This window comes from Dissoconium aciculare, assembly GCF_010015565.1.
Source record: "Dissoconium aciculare CBS 342.82 unplaced genomic scaffold K489scaffold_10, whole genome shotgun sequence".
Lineage (NCBI taxonomy): Eukaryota > Fungi > Ascomycota > Dothideomycetes > Mycosphaerellales > Dissoconiaceae > Dissoconium > Dissoconium aciculare.
Window position 1 is genome coordinate 153,896 of NW_022984960.1, and position 16,306 is coordinate 170,201.

The 16,306-nt window shown below is 55.0% G+C and overlaps 6 protein-coding genes across 6 annotated transcripts; 4 read left to right on the forward strand and 2 right to left on the reverse strand.

Moving 5' to 3' along the window:
• Nucleotides 1-530: 530 nt before the first annotated feature.
• K489DRAFT_360740 (beta and beta-prime subunits of DNA dependent RNA-polymerase) lies at nucleotides 531-6,156 on the forward strand. The gene has a single exon (XM_033602621.1). It carries the CDS (start codon nucleotides 784-786, stop codon nucleotides 6,058-6,060), a length of 5,277 nt encoding a protein of 1,758 aa, XP_033457533.1. The 5' UTR covers nucleotides 531-783; the 3' UTR covers nucleotides 6,061-6,156.
• Nucleotides 6,157-6,640: 484 nt separating this feature from the next.
• Nucleotides 6,641-7,718, reverse strand: K489DRAFT_34056 (PC4-domain-containing protein). The gene is made up of 3 exons (XM_033602266.1): nucleotides 7,285-7,718; nucleotides 7,056-7,160; nucleotides 6,641-6,964 (listed from the first exon to the last, which is right to left on the reverse strand). Exons 1-3 carry the CDS (start codon nucleotides 7,456-7,458, stop codon nucleotides 6,671-6,673), a joined length of 573 nt encoding a protein of 190 aa, XP_033457534.1. The 5' UTR covers nucleotides 7,459-7,718; the 3' UTR covers nucleotides 6,641-6,670.
• A 152-nt stretch (nucleotides 7,719-7,870) lies between these two features.
• Nucleotides 7,871-9,516, forward strand: K489DRAFT_382438 (rRNA adenine dimethylase). Its single transcript, XM_033605371.1, has one exon. It carries the CDS (start codon nucleotides 7,979-7,981, stop codon nucleotides 9,137-9,139), a length of 1,161 nt encoding a protein of 386 aa, XP_033457535.1. The 5' UTR covers nucleotides 7,871-7,978; the 3' UTR covers nucleotides 9,140-9,516.
• Nucleotides 9,517-9,814: 298 nt separating this feature from the next.
• Nucleotides 9,815-12,518, forward strand: K489DRAFT_34114 (beta ketoadipate:succinyl-CoA transferase, TR1). Its single transcript, XM_033602275.1, has 9 exons — nucleotides 9,815-10,256; nucleotides 10,328-10,610; nucleotides 10,670-10,706; nucleotides 10,761-11,329; nucleotides 11,386-11,508; nucleotides 11,573-11,752; nucleotides 11,814-11,945; nucleotides 12,008-12,045; nucleotides 12,105-12,518. The coding sequence occupies exons 1-9, from the start codon at nucleotides 10,203-10,205 to the stop codon at nucleotides 12,237-12,239; spliced, it is 1,551 nt and encodes a 516-aa protein (XP_033457536.1). The 5' UTR covers nucleotides 9,815-10,202; the 3' UTR covers nucleotides 12,240-12,518.
• A 278-nt stretch (nucleotides 12,519-12,796) lies between these two features.
• K489DRAFT_323760 (uncharacterized protein) lies at nucleotides 12,797-13,789 on the forward strand (the record flags this gene model as incomplete). The annotated part of the gene is made up of 1 exon (XM_033601722.1): nucleotides 12,797-13,789. One exon carries the CDS (start codon nucleotides 12,797-12,799, stop codon nucleotides 13,787-13,789), a length of 993 nt encoding a protein of 330 aa, XP_033457537.1.
• Nucleotides 13,790-14,485: 696 nt separating this feature from the next.
• K489DRAFT_360751 (acyltransferase, class 3) lies at nucleotides 14,486-16,039 on the reverse strand (the record flags this gene model as incomplete). Its single annotated transcript, XM_033602622.1, has 1 exon — nucleotides 14,486-16,039. One exon carries the CDS (start codon nucleotides 16,037-16,039, stop codon nucleotides 14,486-14,488), a length of 1,554 nt encoding a protein of 517 aa, XP_033457538.1.
• Nucleotides 16,040-16,306: the final 267 nt, after the last annotated feature.

Sequence of the window (16,306 nt, forward strand, 5' to 3'; positions counted from 1 at the left end):
CGTTCTGCCGGTCTCTTGTGGGAGATTGTGTCCGCCATGATGCCACACTCGTAATCGTAAAAGCATCAAATGTGTCGACTTCCACAACTGTGCGGGTCGCTAGACTGCACCTCTCGTACAAGCCAACGCGTCCAGTCAAAATAATCCGTAACTCTTCCGTGATGGGCGGCTTATCAAAACGAGATCATGTTCAGCCAAGTCGAAGAGTGCGCAGCATTCCGACTGTATACATCAGTTGATAGTTATCCTGGCTGAGAGATTTTATCGATGTGGCCGTCGTCGGGTGACCATTCCGGATCAGTCAGTTCGTGATACGCAATGAAAGATCAATAAAAATGCGATCGCATCACGTCCTCGGGAGCGCTGGAGCGTGACGACTGTGACACATCCGCGCTGCCGTCACAGCGGCGATGTTCGGCACGGTCCGCTCTAAAGTACAGCTCTCGGTACACCCAGGCAGCTTGCCGGCGCTAGCGAAGATATCAAAAAATATGCTGCGGCTTTAAGAAAGAATATCTGATAGTCGTCGGCGCATTCTAAATTTTTTGGATTTATACGATTGACATCAACCCCGACCGACGGCATACAATTGTCGATGTCAAAGCCGTGTCAAATCAGCTTCATACACGTTGAGGCTTGAACGCTCCACGATTTTTCGTACATATCCCAAGGTCTCGCACTCGTTCGTTCACACCAGGGCGCAAAACGCCCAATGACTTTCGCTACAACAAACTGATCTTTTGAGTAAATCGCCTTCCCACGGACTGGAACTCGACAGTCACCATGAATACATCGGCGCCTGTGGCGTCGCAGATCAGCGGCGTCAGCTTTGGCTACCTGTCGACCGCTGATATTCGTGCTCTCTCAGCCAAGCGCATCACCAGCAGCACTACCTTCGACACACTTTTGAATCCGGTACCCGGCGGACTCTACAGCGCTGAGCTGGGGCAGTTCGCAGACAATGCATGTGCTACATGTGGTTTGAAAACTCCGCAATGTCCGGGTCATCCCGGTCACATCGAGCTGCCAGTCCCTTGTTACCACCCAACCTTCATGGATCAGGTCCTTCGACTATTACGCGCATCTTGCGTTTACTGTTCGAGACTAAAGATGAAGCGAGGCGAAGTCAGCCTGTTCATTGCGAGGTTGAAGCTCGCTGAGGCAGGCTTGTTGAAAGAGCTGCATGACCTGGAGGATTTGAAATATCGCAATAAAGAAGATGGGGACGCCAATGGCATCGAAGTTGACGATGATTCTGAGGACGATGCAGACGTGAAGCAGACTACATTGAAATATGAACGATTTGTGGAAGCAGCGTTGATTCGCGCTCGGGAAAGTGGCCAACCGGCTGATACACAAACTGAGGCAGTAGTCAACGCTCGGCGACACATCATTAAAGATTTCATGACATCAATCAACAAAGGCAAGAAGTGTGGAAATTGTTCAGGCATCAACCACAGCTACCGCAAGGATCGCTGTGTCAAGATTTTCAAGAAGGCGTTAACCGAGAAGGAACATCTGGCAGTGGTCCAGGCAGGTGTCAAGGCTATAGATCCCATAATCCAGCTGAGAAGACAGCGTCGTCTTGAAGAAGGTAAGAAGAGGAAGCGGGATGTCGACGAAGCTGTCGCGGACCTGGACAGGTCCTCAGATGAGGACGTTGATATGGAGGAGAGCTCCGAGGAGGAGCCGGAAATCGCTGGCGGGACCCTAGTAGGTGAAGCCCAAGAATCTTCGAGCAAGCGTGCAAAAACAGTTGCTACTGCACAGGAAGAATATCTGAACCCTTCGAGAGTGCTCGCACAGTTAACCCTGTTGTTTGAGAAAGAACGAGCAATCATGGGCCTTGTGTATGGCTCTGGCAGAAGGAACCAGATCAAGGGCGATGTCGGTGTGTCTGCGGATATGTTCTTTATGCACGCTGTTCTTGTGCCACCGAATCGATTCCGACCGGAAGCCAGAATGGGCAATAACGAAATATCTGAGGCCCAGGAGAACACGACGTACAAGTCCATCATCACACAATGCGAAACCATCGCTCAAATCCAGCGTGAACTGAGTGGTCTGGAGAAGCCATCAGAGTATCGTCTCCGAGCACGGACATACGCCGATCTGGAAACCACTTGGCTTGCCCTGCAAGAAGGTGTCAATGGGATTGTCGACAAAGGCCTTGCGCCCGTAGGAGGTCGAGCAGCAGCAAGGATTCCTGATGGAGTCAAGCAGAAGCTAGAAAAGAAAGAAGGCATGTTCCGAAAGTACATGATGGGCAAGCGTGTCAACTTCGCTGCGCGCACTGTCATCTCGCCAGATCCGAACATCGAAACAAACGAAATTGGCGTACCGCCCGTGTTTGCCATCAAGCTGACGTATCCCGAACCCGTCACGCAATGGAACATCGACGAGCTGCAAGAAGCTGTCCGGAATGGAGCTTTCGTCTGGCCTGGTGCTGTCGCGATCGAGGACGAGAACGGGGCCGTCGTCAATTTGGAACGCAAAAGTGCCGATGAGCGAATCGCCCTAGCGAATCAGCTTCTATCACCTGCTGCGACTGGTAATACAAGAGGAACAAGGCCGAAGAAAGTTCTCCGCCATCTGAACAATGGTGATATCGTGATTATGAACAGACAGCCAACACTACACAAGCCGTCAATGATGTGTCATCGTGCGCGCGTCCTGCCTGGGGAGAAGACATTGCGTATGCACTATGCCAACTGCAACACGTATAACGCAGATTTCGACGGCGATGAGATGAACATGCATTTCCCCCAAAATGAGCTTGCGCGAGCCGAGGCGCTCTCTATCGCCGACACAGATCATCAATACCTTTCTGCGACTGCGGGTAATCCTTTGCGAGGTTTGATTCAAGATCATATTTCGATCTCGGTGTGGTTGAGTAATCGGGATATGTTCTTTGATCGCGGCGAATACATGAATTTGCTCTACTCAGCACTTCGACCTGAGCATGGGCATTGTGCTTCCGGCAGGGTAGAAACCCTTCCACCAGCTGTCATGAAACCCAAGGCTTTATGGACGGGAAAACAAGTCTTCAGTACGATCTTGAAAAATCTGACGCCTCGTGGCGCTGAGGGTCTTACGATGACCGGAAAGACTACCACTGATGCAAAATTGTGGGGCAAATCTGGATCTGAAGAGGGCATCGTGATCTTCAAAGATGGCGAGCTCCTTTCAGGCATCCTCGACAAAAAGCAGATTGGACCTACGCCTGGCGGCTTAGTCGACTGCGTATATCAAACTTATGGGCACACCATCGCCGGAAAACTTCTCAGTGTTCTGGGTCGACTTTTGACCAAACTGCTTCACATGCGTGCTTTCTCCTGTGGTGTTGAAGACCTCGTGTTCACCAAACAGGGCGAGGAGGCTCGACAGAAGGCGCTTGCACCGGCCGCTACCACTGGACTTGACGTTGCCGCAAAATATGTGGGTCTCGAAGAAGGTGTAACCACAACTGAGGACCGGGAGCTCCGCCGTCGTCTCGAAGATGTGCTGCGTGATGATAGCAAACAGCAGGTCCTTGATCAATTGACCAGTGGTGCTGTGGGTAAGATCAGCTCGGAAGTTTCAGGCAGTTGCATGCCTACTGCTCTATACAAACCCTTTCCCAGAAACCAGATGCAGACAATGACCAATTCTGGTGCCAAGGGATCCAAGGTCAACGTCAATCTCATCTCCTGCAATCTCGGCCAACAAACCTTGGAAGGACGAAGAGTACCAGTCATGGTCAGTGGCAAGACGCTTCCCTGCTTCAAGCCATTCGAGACCAGCGTGCGAGCAGGCGGCTACATTGTGGATCGCTTCTTAACGGGTATCCGCCCGCAGGAGTACTTTTTCCATGCCATGGCTGGTCGAGAAGGTCTCATCGACACTGCTGTGAAGACATCTCGATCTGGATATCTCCAGCGGTGCTTGATTAAAGGCATGGAAGGCCTGAAAGTCGAGCATGACTCCTCTGTCCGTGATACAACCGATGGAAGCATGGTGCAGTTCCTGTATGGCGAAGACGGGTTGGATGTCGGCAAGGCCAGGTATCTCTCCGATTTCAAGTTTGTCGCGGAGAACTATGTGTCATTATTCCACTCATTCGGCCTCAAGAGTGATATCGGTCAACTGATCAGCGAAGAGGCCAAGGAACATAACAAAGCCGCGGAGAAGAGGTACCGAAAGACTGGTGACCTTGGCGCGAGCGAACCAGCACTCTCACTCTATCCACCAAGCAAGTACGCAGGCAGTATGAGCGAAAAGATCTACACGAAGGGCAAGGCATACGTTGATTCGAACGTCGATGGCCTGATCAAGGACAAGAAAACCGGCAAGGGCGTGTTGTCGAAGAAGAATTTCAATTCCATTCTGGAAATGCGCTACCTTAAATCTGTGGCCGAAGCTGGTGATGCTGTCGGTGTCGTGGCCGGCCAATCTGTTGGAGAGCCCAGTACACAAATGACCCTCAACACTTTCCATTTGGCAGGACACGCCGCGAAGAACGTCACCCTTGGTATCCCACGTCTTCGAGAAATCGTCATGACAGCTGCGACAAATATCGCCACCCCAACAATGACTTTGATCTTGAATGAGGGTCTGACTCAGGATGATGGGAGAAAATTTGCCAAGGGCATCAGCAAGCTCAGTCTGGCAGATCTAACAGACAAGGTCACTGTGACAGAGTCGACAGGAAGAGGCATCTCATACGCAGAGGCGAAGCGCTACGACATCTCACTTGACTTCTTCCCGGCCAAAGAGTACCTCAAGGAATACGCAATCGAGATTTCAGACGTTGTTGCGACGATCGAACATCGTCTTTTGCCTTGGCTACAGGCCCTCACTCGCAAAGAGTTGAAGAAGCGAGGCGATGCCAAGTCGTTGAAGTCCGGTACATCAAGTTCTGACGCACAGCCCGAAGTCGGCGTCAGCGCTGGGACCATCGAGCAAGAGACCACCCGGCCTGGAGGTGTGGCCGAGGGAGGCGAAGATGATTCTGACGACGAGGGCGACGATGATGCAACCCGGGACAAATCCAGGAGCAACAAACAACAATCAGGTTACGAGGCATACGAAGATGAAGAAGAAACGCGTATCGCGAAACAAACCCAAGACGCAGACAGCACACTCGAGTCCGACTCTGAAGAAGATGAGACATATGGAGGCAGTCCATCATCCACTCCGTCACCCAAAGAGAATTTCAAAGCCGCCGCATCGGTAGCTAAAGACCGTGAGGTGCGCATCAAGGGCGGCAAGACAACCAACGACGTCGTGAAATTCTCCTTCGATGACAAGAACGGCGCTCACTGTAACTTTGCCATGGAATACGACAGCACGACGGCCAAAATCCTCATGCTCAACCTCGTCGAGACCGCGCTCCGCAACGCCCTCGTCCAAAGCGTCCCCGGCATCTCCCTCTGCATCCTCGACGTCGAAGCCAGCGAGGGCTCGGAAGACAACTCCATCATCCTGCTCGCCAACGGCGTCAATCTCCCCGCCATCTGGGACTACCAGCACGTCGTACACCCCAACCGCATCACAACCAACTCCGTCGCCGACATGCTCAAATACTACGGCATCGAGGCCGCGCGCAACACCATCGTCCGCGAATTGCAGTCCGTCTTCGGCAGCCACGCCATCTCCGTCGACCCCCGCCACCTCACGCTCATCGCGGACTACATGACGCGCGGCGGTGAATACGCCCCGTTCAACCGTATGGGTTACCGTGGCAATCCCAGCCCGTTCATGAAGATGAGCTTCGAGACCACGTTGGGTTTCCTCAAGGATGCGGTGCAGGAGGCGGACGTCGATCATCTGACGGGTCCTAGCGCGAGGATCGTGGCGGGAAGGCTGGGGACGATGGGTACTGGCGGCTTTGATGTCTTCCTTCCCTTGAAGCATGACATCGCGCCTGACGATGAGGAGGGTGACGATATTGCCATGATGGAGGGATTGGTCAATGAAGCTGTGATGGGAAGTGTAAGCAATCCAGCGGAGGTTGTGGATGAGGATACCAGTGAGGATGATGACGATGATGAAGAGGAAGATGTCGATATGGAAGGGTGAGAAGAACCCATATGGGTTGTTCTAGTGTGAAGTGTGTTTTGTACATAATGATTATCACGAAGAGTGTTGGAACAGTATCTATATTCATTGTTTGACTCTTGGTTGCCTGGGTGACACTCGTTGTACCGTATTGCCATGGCCCGTTTCTGCTCAGCCATTTGCACGGCGGCGAGCGCATAGCCGATGCCGAACGCTGCATCCATATGTAAATGTGCCCTTTTGCATGTCCTTCGTCCTCAGTATGTGGATATTTCAGTCAGGCACATCTTTGTTGTCGGACACGCACAATCGTCAACACGAAACGAATAGGCGCGAGCTCCCCTGAGAGCATTTGCCATCTCGTAGCTTATGTTGGTACAATTGCGCCACCTTCGCAATCGTATCTAACCTGCGAGTTGGACGGGAGACAAATCCCACACAAGGACTCACGAAGCGGCTGTGCTATCATTCCCTGCCAAAATCTTCGTGACAGGAAGGGACGTGGAGCTCCCTTCTCTGATGATGCTGAACAATTCGACTGTTCTCCTTTCGTTCAAGTTTGTGTTTTTTAAGCTTCTCCTCGAAATCAGACTGATTAGTCTCTACCGCAAATTCCGTCGTTGACCTCGCTTCAGCCCTCATCCTCACTACTGGTCGCTTCGTGGTTCGCCTTTTGCTTCTGACGCTTCTGCGGTCTGTCGTTGTGCTTTCCTTTTTTATCGTCACCGACTGTCTCGTCTTCGTCGGATGCGACGGGCTCCTTGCTTTCCTTCTGCTCATTGCTGGCAGCCGCCGATTTGGGGCCCTCCTCATCATAACGTGGTCGAGAGATGGGCAGATCTCCGGCCTTGGGTTTCAATGCTTTCTCAATTTCAGGCAACAGTTCTACTAGAGCGTTGAATTGCTCGATGGGCAGTGCGATGCCCTGCAGGTCTGGTCAGCTTGATGCAGCATAGCATGTCATATCACGTCCATGATGATGACATCAGAATCTCCGTCAAAAAGGGTCCATGTACCTTCTTTCCGGGTAGTGTTTTACCGTTCGCCTCATAGAACTCGCGGATATTGACGAATGTGCCTTTGCCAAACTGTGACACTTGTACACGGCGTTTGGCTGAAATCTACCAGAGCGAATCAGATCAGTACATCGATCGTTTCTCCATATTAGACATTGGTTTCCAACGCATTAGATTTCTTTCCGAGCGCGATGAAGGCCGCAAGGCCAATTGGCTACTGATTACGCACCTCCCAGTACTCATTGCCATCGTCATCAACGAGTGCGCCAGCACTATCACCATTACTTGAGCTCTTGGTCTTCTTCGCTTTGGGAGCTTTGCCATTCTCCTTCTCGACGAATCCATCGTCGGAGTCGTAGTCTTCTTCAGCAGCTCGCTTGCGTGAAGCTGATGGCTTTGGCATTTTGACCGGTTCGATTGCTTCCGGGGCGGGAGTCTTGTCTCTTGTCTTGAAAATGTGCAGCGGTGTCGATACGCTTTCCACAGATTGCAGGTATTTCAATCACAATGACTGTCGATTCAAGATCGTTCAGATCATGGGAGGTCTGGTTTGACAAATGACTTTTTGCCCATACTTTATGAGCAGCTCCGATGTACTCGGAGCGTGGGACGCGGATGCGCGTCTGCATTCACACGCGCGACGTCATGCGCACCCTCGGCTTCAAATTCCCCAGAATCAAAATTACCTGGGGACCTGGAGGAACCCCAAACAAGCCATTTTCGGCACAATCAACTACGGAAGAATTGGCTAGTTTGGGGTTTCATAGGGTGCTGGACAGCTCGGGAAATCGTATGGACCCTCTTTACGTAAGCAGCCCGTGCAAAATTTCCCAGATCCAAAGCCCTGGTTATCGATTACGACCCGTTATCAATTTTTTTGAAATGCCTTGAACACCTGCAGTATACAACGCACATTCGATACAATGCCGAAAACACCACGCAAAGGCAACTATGGGGTCGCAAAGTCCGATCCTTACGCAGGCGCTTCGGCGCGCAAGAGCAAAGCAGCGAGCGCCGCCAACAACATCTTCAAGATGAATACAGACATTGGTCAACATATTCTCAAAAACCCTGGTGTGGCCCAGGCGATTGTGGACAAAGCAGACGTGAAGCAGTCGGACATAGTCTTGGAGGTCGGCCCTGGTACCGGCAATTTGACTGTGAGGATCTTGGAGAAGGCCAAACGAGTCATTGCTGTCGAGCAGGATCCGCGTATGGCTGCTGAACTCACGAAGCGATTCCAAGGCACGCCTGCGGCGAAGCGTCTGGAGTTGATCTTGGGAGACGTGATCAAACTGCCCGAATTGCCGTACTTTGACATTTGCATCTCGAACACGCCATACCAGATTTCCTCGCCTTTGACGTTCAAGCTGCTGGCGACCATGCCCGCTCCTCGCACGTGCGTGCTGATGTTTCAACGAGAATTCGCGATGCGCCTGTTCGCCAAACCGGGAGACAAGCTCTACAGTCGACTATCGGTGAATGCGCAGATGTGGGCGAAAGTGGACCACGTGATGAAGGTGGGCAAGAACAACTTCAATCCTCCACCGCAGGTCGAAAGCAACGTCGTCAGGATATCCCCCAAGAACCCCAAACCGCAGATCAGCTATGACGAATGGGACGGCTTGCTGCGGGTCTGCTTCGTCCGCAAGAACCGAGTCCTACGAAGTGCATTCATCGGCACGGTGAGCGTCATGTCCATGCTGGAATCAAATTACCGGACGTTCTGCGCGCAAAACAACATTCCCTTAGATGACGGCCCGAGTGAGGGCGGCGACGCCATGGAGGTCGAAGGCGGAGAAGATCAGGATGAGGATGAAGACCTGGCCGGCGTCATGGAGGTGGACGATGACGAGGACGTCCCGGAATTCTTCAAGGAAGAGGCGGATAGGCAGGCAAAGAAAATGCAGGACAACCCGAACCGAAAGAGGAAGGGCAAGGTCGCAGAACTGGTCCGAGCCAAAGTCAAGAAGGTGCTGGAGGTCGACACGGAACTGGCGGAGAAGCGTGCCAGATTATGCGACGAAGGCGATTTCTTGAAGCTGTTGTATGCGTTCAACCAGGAGGGAATCCATTTCGCGTAGAGCCGAGGGTGGCGACAAGGCAATGTTTACGACGAAAAGCAAGGCGTTCAAGGTGTTTTTGCGGATACCCGGAGACAGCATGAAAGGTACTGTCTAATTTAAAGATTCATAAGAAACGCATATTCAGTGTTTATGAGCAGCAGCGATTCTCTTCGCTTTTGTCGAGATCTTTATGAGGTCGTGCTGGTCCGACGGAGTACGTGATGCGAGTCTTGTGATGGGGGGGGGCATGATTTACTGTACGAGTTTCAAGGGTCGTAGTTGATGGATGGACATGGTTCCGAACTTCTCGTCCAGCAACATGGTTATCAGACGGTCGAGCCAATACCTCCTTGGCGTTTGCATAAGTAATAAGACATTGACCTCGATTGCAGTCATCATGTTGTTCTAGCACGCGACGCGCTTCGACCCAGGGAATATTTGTTAATTGGATGCCCGCACATCGGGCCGGAAGGAAAAGGGCAAATATGGTCGGTGTTCATGCATAAATTCTGGCCCTTTTCGGTGTGTAGAGCGTGGCCCGCTGAATGATAAGGCCTGATCGACGAACTGACCAAAAGCTTTGGTACCTGAAAGGCCGGGAGCTTCCCGACCGTCGGAGATTCTGCAGCCCTGAACTTTAAAATTAAATTCATCGGACTTCCGAGACCTGAGAGCTTCCTCAGTATGGTTGATCGTTTGGGTGAAGGAACACAACTCTGGAGGGTGAGGCGGGATAGAAATTAGCAGAACATTAATCAGTCGTTCCTCAAAGGGCGATCATCAATTTGCGGACACTGTGCAGGATCAGCGACTCGTCAATTGCTCAGGAGCCCAATGATCGTGTTCGCGCTCGCTAGTCCCCATTGCGCGCGATTGGAACGGCCGGCGGTCACTTCATGGTCTGATTTTTGAAGGGGTCTAAGCAATGCCGAAGCGCATGGAACGAATTATCAACGGCTTTGAGGAACAGACCGCGGAGTCGATCCTCTGAAATACATGCGCGGATGCTCTGATCGCTTCACATTCGTTTTGTTTGACGTTGGCATATTCAATACTACAGACATACGCAAAGTCGGCAGCAATGGTCTCTTCAATCTCTCTGTGCCTACGGACTGCGAGCCGATCTTCGCCCAAGGTATGCGCGCAACTCATTCCACACTGCGATCGTGGGATCAGCCCGATTGACATGAAACCGCCTCTATCCAGACTCTCATCTCGGTCCGCACATTCTCCTCCTCCGGCCGAAGATGTCTGATCAACAAAGTGGTTCCTTCGGCGGCGGAGGCTTTGAAAGACATGAAGGGTGACTCTACATTGCTATGCGGTGGCTTTGGATTGTCCGGTGTGCCCGACACCTTGATCAACCAGGTGGAGAAGATGCCACATGTCAAGGGATTGACGGCGGTCTCGAACAATGCCGGCATTGTGGGAGCAGGTCTCGGAAAGCTGCTGGCATCCAAGCAGGTCAAGAAGATGATCGCAAGTTATGGTATACAACCCCCGGGACTGTTATCGTGGTGAGACAGGAGCTGATCAGATCACAATCAGTCGGCGAGAACAAGGTCTTCGAATCGATGTACCTGAAGTAAGAGCAGAAAACTCGGATCGCACGCGGATAATCATTGACCATGACACACAGCGGCGAAATCGAACTCGAGCTCTCACCACAAGGCACACTTGCGGAGCGATGCAGAGCAGGCGGTGCTGGTATCCCTGCCTTTTTCACTCCTGCTGCATACGGCACTGTTGTCCAGACCGGTGAACTCGCCTCCAAGCTCAGCCCAGAAGGAAAGGCAGTCAAGTACACTCCTCCTAAAAACGTGTCGCTATTCGATGGCAGACCCTATGTCATGGAAGAAGCAATCAAGGGCGACTACGCGTTCGTCAAGGCATGGAAGGCGGACCGATTGGGCAACGTCATGTTCCGTCACACCGCGAACAACTTCAACGGTGCCATGGCCCGAGCTGCTCGCGAGACCATCGTCGAGGCGGAGCACATTGTCGAGCCGGGCGAGATCGACCCTGCCTCTGTCCACGTCCCCGGCATCTACGTCACCAAGGTCATCCAGGCGACTGAGAAGAAGCTCATTGAGAAGGTCGTCAACGCGAAGAGCCCTGAGGAGTTGAAAGCGGCCGCGTTGGGATCCGGAGAGGTCGCCAACAAGCGTGAGCGTATCGTTCGGAGAGCAGCTAAGGAGTTTAAGAATGGTGAGCTTCGCCGGGAATTGTGTTCCGCAATGGCTCTTAATTGACTTTCTCCCTAGGAATGTATGCCAACTTGGGTATCGGCATGCCCATGATGGCGACCTCGTTCGTTGATCCTTCGGTCGAGGTGCAATTGCAGAGTGAGAACGGTATCCTCGGACTTGGACCGTATCCGCAGAAAGGTGGGTGTTCCACATTGACCGCAATATAGAACTGTCGACGCTAACCATTCCTCTAAATTCATAGGCGAGGAGGACGCCGATCTCATCAACGCCGGCAAAGAGACCGTGACTCTTCTCCCGGGTGCAGCCGTCTTCGGCTCTGACGAATCATTCGCTATGATCCGATCAGGCAGAATCGACCTTACCATGCTCGGCGCTATGCAAGTCAGCGCCAGCGGCGATCTAGCCAACTTCATGCTTCCCGGTTAGTGATTTATCCCCAGCATACTCTCCGTGGAGGATTACTGACGCTGTTTTTCCATCAGGCAAGGTCAAGGGCATGGGAGGTGCCATGGATCTCGTCTCCAACCCTCAACAGACCAAGGTCGTCGTGGTCATGGAGCACACGGACAAGAAGGGAAACCCCAAGATCTTGCGTCAATGCGAGTTCCCGCTGAGTAGGTTGCATCCCAAAATCAAAATCACATGGGAAAAGCATGCTAACGAATATCTCCCACAGCCGGCAAGAACTGCGTGTCGCTCATCATCACCGAATTGGTAAGTTTCAAGCCTTGTTTGTCGTGGGCCAGCCCTCTTTGCTGACGGTAGATGTGCAGGCTGTATTCGACGTCGACCCCGTCACGGGTCTCACCCTGATCGAGCACGCCGAGGGCGTCACCGTCGATGAGATCAAGTCAAAAACCGGCGCGCCTTTCCTGGTCTCCGACAAATTGATCCCAATGCAACAATGAAGCGAGCAGCAATGACCACTTTTTGAGGAGGAGGAATTCAGGACCACCTCAGCTGGATCTTTACTTCCAGCCATACCAGCTCAAGTCGCATGCGTCGCAGTCCACAGTTTGCCGTGTCAGCCTTCACAGGCGAGGGCGCGTCGCAATACGCATTGGGGTACTATTGATCCCCTGAGAGCACCACAGGTGCGCTTCGCGCTTGTCTATCGTCAGGATGGTGGTGGCCTTGAGTCGAATGCACATCACAATTCCCTGCCAGAAACTCTCTCACATTTGCAGGCAGACCACATCAGACTGTGCACGGCTCTCTGTGCTCGATCACTTTCCGAGATTTATTCGCGCATAAACCTAGCTATTCTAGAGTCAGAAAATAATCCTTTGTGAAAATGATGGTTTCATAGGCTCGCAACACCACCCCTGTCGTCCTAGTACGTGCAAATCCCGAAGCTCAACCCCCACCTCACATCATGAACACACCCGACATCTCACCTCGACCAGGATGACAAGACGGCGATGAACACATAATCCCACCAACAAGAAGAACATAAAAACCAGCCATGACGACCCCGCACAAAATCGCCATCATCGGCGCCGGCACCATCGGCCTCTCCTTCGTCGCCCTCCATCTGACCACCGATCCCACCTGCGAGGTCTCCATCTACGACACGCGGCCGGATCTCGAATCGTACGTGCGCGCGAGCCTCCCGGATTACCTCCCCGACAGCGAAGGATCCAACGACAACGACGACGACGACGACGACCCCGAGAAGAAGAAGGATCGGGAGCAGGAGGCGAGATCCGCGCTGCTCTCCCGCCTCGCCTTCCACGCCACGCTCCGATCCGCGGTGGAAGGCGCGACGATCGTGCAGGAGCAAGGCCCCGAGAGCGCGGCGTTCAAGACGGCGCTGTGGCCGCAGGTGGAGCAGCACGCGCCCGCCGCCGCGCTGCTCTGGTCCAGCACGTCGGGGATCCCGGCCAGCGCGCAGAGCCGGGCGATGCGCGAGCCCGCGCGGCTGCTGGTCGTGCACCCCTACAACCCGCCGCACCTCATGCCGCTGCTGGAGATCGTGCCGGGGCCGGCGACGGCGCGCGATGTGGTCGAGCGGACCGTGCGGTTCTGGCGCGCGCGCGGCCGGACCCCGGTCGTCCTGGAGAAGGAGTGCGTGGGGTTCGTGGCGAACCGGCTCGCGTTCGCGCTGCTGCGCGAGGCGTGCAGCCTGGTGGCCGCCGGGGTGGTGTCGCCGCGGGACCTGGACGCGGTCGTGACGGGCTCGATGGGCCCGCGGTGGGCCGTCGCCGGCCCGTTCGAGAGCTACAAGGCGGGTGGTGGGGAGGCCGGGTTCGCGGGGTTCATGGAGAAGATCGGGGCCACGGTGGGCGAGTGTTGGAGGGAGAGCGAAGGGGACTATGCGAGGTTGGGCGTCCACGTTGGCGGACCGTGGCAGAGCGGGGTCTGTGAGGCCGTGGATGGGACGTTTGGGCCGGTGGATGTCCGGGGGAGGGATCGGAAGACGAGGGGGGTCCTTGAGGCGGTGAAGGATGCGATTTGAAGGGTGCGTGTGTGTGTGATGGAGAGAGAGAGAGAGAGGGGAGTGGAGAGGGAATGCTAGAATGACGCTTCATGGGTGATGGAATCGGGGACTCTCCCGGCCTGTCTTTTCTTTCTCTCTTAGCTCCCGGGCCCTTGACTCCTTTTTCCCTGAGATCGCGGTTTTCTTTTCGACGAGAGCAGTGGAAACATATTTCAGGCAGAGGCCCCCAGATCACGAAGGCCTTGTGGCTCCTTCCTTTTTTCCACCCGATGGGTCTGGAGCCGAAGGTGGTCGCCGCACACCGACCGAACTTGGCAAAAACAAAAGACCGACGACAGGGTCATTCCCTGCCCGAGACGAGTTCAAGGGGAAAAGCGAAGGAGACATCCAAAAGAGAGGGGATCATAACCCTCGATAGGATCCATATCCAAAGATCGTCATGTAGAAAGACTTGTCTAGAAGACAGGAGAAGCAGAAACAGGAGTGGGGGGGGTCCAAAGTGAAAGAAAAAATCAAAAAAGAAGAAGAAGAGGCGGTATCATATCATCTCTGCCCGCTAGATATCTGTTTTTCCTACACACACGTCCGAACCGCGACCCTCATCCCCAAAAGAGAAAGAAAGAGTGTTATACATCCCACCCCCTTTTCCCCCCTCGCGCCCAACGTGGAAAAAAAAACGTGAAACGATCCCCCGACCCCGAGGAATCCTCCTTGTCATACCAGCGACCGCTCTTGCTGCTGCTGCTGCGGCGCCGGCGCCTCGTCCTCCGCGCGCGGCGTCAGGTCCGCCAGCTCGACGTGCTCCTTGTGCTCCTCCTCCACGGGGCCTCCGTCCGCGTGAGCCCGCGGGTCTTCGTCGCGGTAGGGGGCAGGGGCGGGGGCGCCGGCGTCCCGGCGTCGGACGTCGTCGTGGTGGGTGGGCAGGCCGGGGGCGTCGCGGGCGGCCTGGGAGTCGTCGCGCTTGGTCAGGCCGGTCATGAAGCGGTCGTCGACCCACTTGGCGAACTTCACGCTGGGGGCGTCGAACAGGCGCTCGCACCAGTGCGCGGTCAGGATGGCCGTCGGGCCGATCACGGCCCACAGCGTGAGGTACAGCGCGACGGTCACCAGCCAGTGGTAGGGCGAGCCGTTGTCGCCCGGCAGGTCGATGTAGCCGTCGCGGCCGAAGAGCGGGATCACCCAGTCGCGGAACGGCCGCAGCGCGGGCTCCAGCACGATGCGGTGGGTCAGGTACATCATGTAGCTGATACGGCCGAGGTAGCGCACCGCGCCGTGCTCAAACACCCGCCGCACCCCGGACAGGTGGCAGCAGCTGAAGATGATGAGGATGCCGGCGATGTTCCACCACAGCCGGCCGCCGCCCTCGACCTCCATCCAGTTCTTGGGCGTGATGCTGTCGAGCCAGTCGTAGCCCGGGCGGGTGTAGAGCGAGGTGAAGGGCGCGGGGACGCCGCCGATCCAGAGCGCGACGACGAGTAAGGTCGACCAGCCGATGAGGGAGGTGGTGGTCTGCTTCTCGGAGAGCTTGTGGAAGCCGCCGTGCTCGCGCACGTAGTCCGCGATGAGGATCCCGTTGCTGAACAGCCAGAAGCTCCACTCGGCGCGCGCGGCGCAGTAGGCGACGATGATGCTGATGGCGATGGTGCGGCGGCCGTAGTTGTGGATGCGGCCCACGGCGAGCAGGATGAAGAAGACCAGGAGCGAGCCGGCGAACTCGTACGGGATGGTCCACATGGTCCAGTCGTACGGGTGCAGCGAGGACCATTGGTTCCGGTTGAAGTCGAGCGGGTTGGCGTACTGCTCGCACGATTTGATGAAGTCCCACAGCTGCAGGAAGAAGTTGGACTCGCGCTGCTTGCTGCCGATCTCCCGGTATCCGAAGTACAGCTCCAGGCACTCCCAGAAGGCGATGGGCACCGTGGGCAGGTAGAGACGGATCCAACGCCGGAAGGCCGACGACCCCAGGCCCTTGTATAACTTATCGTAATTCTTATTGCGGATCGAGTTCAACGGGGACCAGGACAGCACGAAGCCGGACAGCACGAAGAAGATGCTGACCTGGGTGTGCCCCGAGCACATCCAGAGACGCAGGAAGGGCATCCGCCAGAGGTCCCAGCCGTGGTCGGCCATGTTGGCGCCCCAGGGCTCTTCGACGAGGGCCGGGAAGAACCAGTTGAGGTTGAAATGGTAGGACATGACCAGGAAGGCGGCCATGCCGCGCAGGCCGTCCAACCACGCCGTCTCCCGCGCAGGGTCGTGGGGCGGCATGGGCCAGCCGAAGACCATCTCGGTGAAGGTGCGCCACCAATGCTTCTCGCCGTCGAGCTGGAAGGAGTCGGGGAGGTATTTGGCGAAGATGTTGCGCGAGGGGGCGGCGCGAGGTCCGCCATTGAGGTCGGTGTGGTCGTCCTCGTCGCCGGCGACGGGCTGGTAACTCGTCGCGAGGGCGTGCATTGTGTGGGAAAAGGTCGTGTGATGGTGGTGGCGGCGGTGGTGGCGATGTCGGTGGTGAGGGTGGTGGTGATGTCGGTGCTA

Bases quoted from the DNA above. Each gene is read 5' to 3' on its own strand.
- K489DRAFT_360740 (XM_033602621.1), top strand. From the start codon at position 784: ATGAATACATCGGCGCCTGTGGCGTCGCAGATCAGCGGCGTCAGCTTT.
- K489DRAFT_34056 (XM_033602266.1), bottom strand. From the start codon at position 7,458: ATGCCAAAGCCATCAGCTTCACGCAAGCGAGCTGCTGAAGAAGACTAC. The intron at 7,161-7,284 runs GTGCGTAATCAG...TCGCTCTGGTAG, and splicing joins ATGGCAATGAGTACTGGGAG to ATTTCAGCCAAACGCCGTGT. The intron at 6,965-7,055 runs GTACATGGACCC...CCAGACCTGCAG, and splicing joins AAACACTACCCGGAAAGAAG to GGCATCGCACTGCCCATCGA.
- K489DRAFT_382438 (XM_033605371.1), top strand. From the start codon at position 7,979: ATGCCGAAAACACCACGCAAAGGCAACTATGGGGTCGCAAAGTCCGAT.
- K489DRAFT_34114 (XM_033602275.1), top strand. From the start codon at position 10,203: ATGGTCTCTTCAATCTCTCTGTGCCTACGGACTGCGAGCCGATCTTCG. The intron at 11,946-12,007 runs GTAGGTTGCATC...TATCTCCCACAG, and splicing joins TCAATGCGAGTTCCCGCTGA to CCGGCAAGAACTGCGTGTCG. The intron at 12,046-12,104 runs GTAAGTTTCAAG...GTAGATGTGCAG, and splicing joins CGCTCATCATCACCGAATTG to GCTGTATTCGACGTCGACCC.